The 6,000-nt window shown below is 65.8% G+C and overlaps 1 protein-coding gene across 1 annotated transcript in view; it reads left to right on the forward strand.

The window, feature by feature from the left end:
- Window positions 1-5,751, forward strand: part of DGAT1 (diacylglycerol O-acyltransferase 1) — a 28,294-nt gene extending 22,543 nt beyond the window's left edge. Inside the window, exons 10-17 of the mRNA XM_067560157.1 lie at window positions 353-391; window positions 1,011-1,052; window positions 1,485-1,529; window positions 1,813-1,925; window positions 3,061-3,126; window positions 3,521-3,608; window positions 4,001-4,063; window positions 4,406-5,751. Coding sequence (XP_067416258.1) covers window positions 353-391; window positions 1,011-1,052; window positions 1,485-1,529; window positions 1,813-1,925; window positions 3,061-3,126; window positions 3,521-3,608; window positions 4,001-4,063; window positions 4,406-4,552 — 603 coding nt within the window. The 3' untranslated portion in view covers window positions 4,553-5,751. The remainder of the gene's footprint in view (window positions 1-352; window positions 392-1,010; window positions 1,053-1,484; window positions 1,530-1,812; window positions 1,926-3,060; window positions 3,127-3,520; window positions 3,609-4,000; window positions 4,064-4,405) is intronic.
- Window positions 5,752-6,000: the final 249 nt, after the last annotated feature.

Consider the following 6,000-nt stretch of genomic DNA (forward strand, 5'->3'; position numbering starts at 1 on the left):
CAGGACAAAGGGGCGGGCAGCCGCCTGCCCGCTGGGGGCGGGAGGCACCGATACTTTGGGGAAGGCGACGTCTGTCGCTGAAGGGGTGCAGCAAACCCGACATTGCTGCCAGACACCTGTCTCCTGGAGCAGCTCCTGGCTTTGCCTGAGCCCCGCCATGCTGGGACAGCGGCCGGAGGGGGGGAGACAGACCAGTGTGGCCTGGTGCCTGGCACGTCGGTTCTGTGGGGTGAGCACTGAGGGCCCCATGTGCCTGGGCCTGTCTGCCAGATCTCTGCCATGTGACTGGCCAGGGCAGGGCAGGGCAGGGCAGGGCCCGCTGATATCTCTGCTGATACCTCTTTGTCTCCAGCTCTTCTTCATCCAGCTGCTGGTGGGGCTGATACAGCAGGTATGTGGAAGGGAGTCTCTTCTCCGGGGGCAGCTCTTGGTGGGAGGGGGCACCTCCGCGTCTAGGCTTTCTCCAAGCACAGGAATAGCCGAAGCTCCTCTGGCCACCCACCATTGCTAGGCGGGCGTAGCCCCTGGGTAACTCCTGGTATGTGGTGCCGAGTGGCTGACGGTGCCCGCTACAGCCTGCCCGCTCCATGGCTGGCATCTGCTCGGTGGGAACTTCTGAACAGCTGCTGCTGGTGCCTAGCGTGGGGGGAGGGGAGGGGAACCATTTGTGCTGGAAGCTGCGCAGGGACCCCATAAACATCAGGGGCACAGGCGCAGAGATGCTCCCTGACGAGCGTCTCTGACCTGCTTCGTCGGAAGGCGGCTGGATGTAGGCCCCCGGCAATGGGTGGGGCCCAGGGGCGGTTTAGGACCAGCCAGAAGAGGGGCTGGGCCGACCCTCCAGGAACAGACTCTGAACGTGGGGAGGGGGTTGTGCTGCTACCTGGGGATGACTTACCCAGCAGGCAGTGACCGCAGCTGGGGGTGTCCCGGATCCCGGGGTAGGGGGCAGGCCTGGTGCTCTGGGGGGAGCCGCCCGATGGTCTAGAACCAACCTTCTTCTCTTTCAGTGGATGGTCCCCACTATCCAGAACTCTATGAAGCCCTTCCGGGTGAGTGACCCAGCCGCCTGGAAACAGCGCCGCGGGGTTCGGTTTCCTCCCCCAGCTAGGCCGACCCTTCTCCTCGGCTCCTGGAAGATCCCTCTTCTGTCTCCCCTCTCCGGCGGGCTTGGGCGGTTGGGATAACCCCTGGGCGAGGCAGGAGCCGGGTGTCTCCCCCTCTCCACGGTGGGCTTGGTACCGTTGCCTGCCTGGCTGGTGGCTGGGCCCTGGCCGACGTGTGGCATGCACCAGGGAGGGCGGCCCATGAACAGGGCTCATCAGGGACCCGTCCGGCCTCCTCCCGCCCGTCTGGTATCGAAACTACCTTGCGGTTGAAGGGCCGAGGCTGCCTGGAGGGCGTAGGTGGTCCCACAAGCAGCCTCCCCCTGCATGGCCTGACCGGCACGTGGCTGGGACTGACGCTGAGCGCTCTGCTTTCAGGACATGGACTACTCCAGAATCATAGAGCGCCTCCTGAAGCTGGCCGTGAGTACTGCAGCGAGATCTCTCCACGGGCCCCTCCGCAGGCCACCGTGGCCTTCCTGAAACCAGCGCCCAGCCCGGCCGGGCTCGGCAGAACCTGTTCTTCAGTTCTAGTGCTGGTTGCAGAAGCTCCCCCTGCCCTCCTGTCCCACGGCTGCCCGGGGCGGCTGGCTCTGCCCTTCAGCCGGGGCTTCCCTTGGGTGAGGCTGCCTCCGGAAGGAGGCGACCCTTGGAGTTGGCCCGGCGCCTGCGTGCTCTGTTCACGTCGGCTCCTTTCTCCGGGCAGGTCCCCAACCACCTGATCTGGCTCATCTTCTTTTACTGGTTCTTCCATTCCTCCCTGAACGTCCTGGCCGAAGTGATGCAGTTCGGCGACCGGGAGTTCTACCGGGACTGGTGGTGAGTGCGGCTCCCGGGGCCCCTCTCCCTGCGGGGTGCCCGTGATGAGCCCTGCTGAGGGAGAGCGGCCACGGCCTGGGGCACCAAACCCTGCAGCGGGGCGGGGCTGGGGAGCGCCTGGGACTGAGCGAGGCATTGGACCAGCTGCAAGGAGCTGGTGGCAGCCGGCACCTTGGAGACAGGAGCTGCCGTCTTCAAAGCATGTAGCAACGGGGAGAAGCCGGAGGGCTTGTCTGTGTAGCCCCTGGCCACCTCCCCGCTTCCTCCGGGCGAGGGGTCTGTCGCGAGCCCCATGAGACCGACAGGACGCTCACAGCACGTCCAGTGCAAGCGTGCGAGTGTTGCAGGGGACGGGCGCTCTGTCCTGCAGAGACGCTGCCCACCTCGACAGGCCATACCGCGCGCTCCAGGTGGGAGCTGTGCCGCTGAGCAGTTCCTGCTGTGCTGGGGCTCACAGAGCTCCTCACGCCTGGCCCTAGCCCGGCTCCCGGGGACGGGGGGGTCAGGTGTTGCTAGATTCCACAGCCCAGCAAGAGGAGGGGCGCTCGAGCCGGGTGTGAGCCAGCAGGGCATGGCTGCTCCGCCAGGGGACTTCCTCCGTCTCCATGTGCTCCGGGCTGGGCGGGAGGGAGCTGCCTGGAGACCCAGGCACCTGGCAGCTGTTGGGCAAACCGGGCCGGATGTTAGTTTGAATTGAATCCGGGTTACGCTGTAGATCGCTCTGCCCCTTCTCCTCTTCCGGCGGCGCCTTCCTGGCGGGGCAGCGGGGAGCTCTGCCCTCAGCCTGGGCCAAGGGGTCCCCGTACGGTGCTGCTGTTCCCACTGTCCGCTGCGCTTCTCACAACAACACAACCTGCGTAGTGGTGCTCGGCTGCACCAGACTCCACACACGGCATGGGGCCAGCACACAAGCAGCCAGCCGGGGGTGTGGGGGACTAGCAGGGGACAGAGGCTGCGAAGTCCCACGTGCCTCTGAACCTGCCCTGTGTGGGCGCCCCGAGAGCAGGGCCCTGCCCCGGGGGCATGTAGCCAGAGCAGCTGGGCCATAGGGTGCAGAGGGGGTCGGGCCGGGCCCAGGTCTCATCCTGCGTGCCCCGGGCCAGGCGCGGTTGCTGACAGTGGTTCCCTCCCCCAGGAACTCCGAGTCGGTGACCTACTTCTGGCAGAACTGGAACATACCCGTCCACAAGTGGTGCCTCAGGTACGGCTCCCCACGGGGTGCGCGGTGTCTCCGAGCCCCAGCTGAGGGGCTCCAGTAGCCAAGGACTTTGTGCGGCTGCTCCTGACCCGGCTACCCCCGTCCACGTCCATCTCCGGGGGGAGGTGAGACCCCGGGAAGCTAACGGCTCGGTGGATAAAAGCCGCCTTGAGCTCCTGTCTTGGAGGGGCCGCCCCTGCTGGGAGCAATCAGCCAGCCAGCCCCAGGCTGCCCTGCATGGGAAAGGGCAGCTCCCAGAACCTATTACCTGCCCTCCCGGCCCTGGGGCTGGGGCATGGACTCCCAGATCTGCCCGGCCCTGCAGCTGCTGCCTCGTTAAATAACCCGGGCCATTACGGGGGCTTTTCCCTGCCCATTCGCTGACTCTGTGTTCCAGGCACTTCTACAAACCAATGATCAAGCGGGGGGTCAGCAAATGGACGGCCCAGACTGCAGTGTTCCTGGCGTCCGCTTTCTTCCATGAGGTGGGCACTCGGGCTGGCTGCCTGCGTGGGTGGGGCGGGGCGCTCGCTTTCAAGAGCTGCACAGCCGGGAAGGTTTATGGCCTCGCTGGGAGAGAGTAAAACTCGCAGCAGAACTTCGCCCTGGCCAGGACAGCCAAGCACCCCAGCGAGCCCCCGCCCCGGGCTGGGTGTGCCGTCCCTGGGCAGAGGGGCGAGAATCTGCTCCCCAGGTGCTCTGCTCCCCGGGGTCTAGTTCTCGGCTGGAGAAATGATCTGGCTGGCGTCTCTGGGCTGACCTGGGGGAGGGAGGCTGTGGGGAGCGGTAGGGGGTGTACCCAGGGGGGCCAGCAGCCCGGGAAGGCGGGGGGCCCGGTGCTCTGTGCAGAGCTGCTGCAGCCCCTTCTCTCCCGCAGTACCTGGTGAGCGTGCCCCTGAAGATGTTCCGGCTGTGGGCGTTCATGGGGATGATGGCCCAGGTAAGAGCGGTGAGGCGGGGCGGCCACCTGCTTCCGGGGGTTTCTTACCCTTCCCGGGAACCCTCTACCTCTGCGTGCTGGGAACCCGCTTGTGCCTTCCGCACACCAGCAATGCGCACTGTGCGGCAGGGCCACGCCTGCCCTCGGCTCCAGGCAGTTGACTGTGTCTGTGTCTTCTGCAGCTGCTTTAGTGCCTGGCTCCTTCCCAGCGCTTGGCCCCCGCCCCCACCTTTGGGGCCAGGGGCCTTGCAGGGGTTTTGAGGAGCCCCTCGGAGGGGGCAGTGTGCCTGGCAGCCCATCGGTGAGGCTCTGAGTCGAGCTCTGCCTGCTTCTCTGCCGCAGATCCCCCTGGCCTGGCTCGTGGGCAGGTTCCTCCGAGGCAACTACGGGAACGCGGCCGTGTGGATCTCCCTGATCATCGGGCAGCCCATCGCCGTCCTGATGTACGTCCACGACTACTACGTGCTCAACTACGAGGGAAGCCAGTGAGGCAAGGGCTGCCTTGTTCCTCCCTCTCCGGGTGCTCGGCGTGCAGCTGGGCCCGGGGGGGGGAGCCCTGGCTTCCTCCGCTGGCTGAGCACTGCTGGGCTGTCCTGCGGCACCAGCACGTGCGGCAACCTCCGCGTCCTCGGAAGCTGCCTGTGTCTTTTTATACGTGTGCGCGTGTGTATATAATCAGAGGGAAAACTATTTTTGTGAATTGAATGTTGGATCAATGCAATATCCTGCCGGGAGAATCACCAGCGGGGGGGTGGGGAAGGGCCCCCCCCCTGCGCCCTTCTCTCTGCCGGGGGGGGGAGGGCTCAGGATCAGAGTCCAGGGCATTTCCCAGGCTCCTTCAGCAGCCCCGGGATTGGGGCTCGGAGCTTGTGCGGGGCCTGCCCCAGACCAGCTGGAGAGCCGGCTCGCCCGGCCGCCACAACTGGCCTCGTAGAACCAGGTGGGGTTTAAATCCCTTCTGCTCAGACCATCTTGGCCCCTGCTGTCTCCTCCTCCTGTCAAGGCTCTGCTGGGGCTGGTTTGCCCGGCCGAGGTGCAGAGGCAGCCCTGCCCGGGAGCTGCTGCTAGGCACTTTACAAGGACTTTCACTCCTCTCAGATTTTGTTCCCGTCCGTCCCAGGGGCAGACAGGGCTGGCTGCCGCCTCCTCCCACGGCAGCTCCGGCTGACGGTCTCTTCCTCAGAGCTGCTGCTGCTGCAGCCACCGGGGCTCCCTCATGGTACCAGATGCTCCCGGGGGGTGGCCCTCCCCTTGCTGCAGGACCTGGCCCTGGGCTTCTCGGACAAGCACCAGTAAAATTCCTGTCACCTGGGCTGACCCAGGAACTGCCTGCGCCTGGGAGAGCCTGCTGGGGTCAGGGCCGTGCCCGGGGCTACCGCTGGGTTCTGCGCTGTGTGCGGGTTGCACTGTTTCTCCTCTCGCAGGCCTCCAGTATCCGTCCTAGCAGCCCAGAGCTGTGCTAAGCCCCGCACCTGCCTGCGCTGCCCTCCATGGATGCACTGTGTGGGGGTGACTCTCCTGTGACGGCAGCTCCACCGTGGAGCTGGGCTCTGTCCCCTTCAGGGAGGTGTGACCCGGCCCCCGCGTGGACCCAGTCCTGTGTGTGCTACCCCTCGTCTCCGCACGCCGCGTCTGGAACACGTCCGCTCTGTATCTGCCAAACCCTGAATAAAGCAGCTTTTCCAAAACTGGCCTGGGCCTTTTGCTGGAGGTGGGAGGGAGGGAAGCAGGGCCCAGAGCTCAGCGGCCATAGAACCGGGCTTCTCTCCCCAGCGCTGCGGGGGGTTGATCCATTTCTTCTGTCTCCTCACCCCAGCCCGGTGCCCAGGGCAGTGCCAGGCTCCCTCCCTAGCTCCATCCTGCACCAATTTCCAGCTTGAAGGTCCCAACTTGCTTCTGCCAGCGGCAGCTGAACCTGGGCGCTCCAGCTCAGCCCT

This window comes from Emydura macquarii, unplaced genomic scaffold (genome assembly GCF_026122565.2).
Source record: "Emydura macquarii macquarii isolate MOO-44397 ecotype Brisbane River unplaced genomic scaffold, CSIRO-AGI_Emac_v2 contig_2246, whole genome shotgun sequence".
Classification (NCBI taxonomy): domain Eukaryota; kingdom Metazoa; phylum Chordata; order Testudines; family Chelidae; genus Emydura; species Emydura macquarii.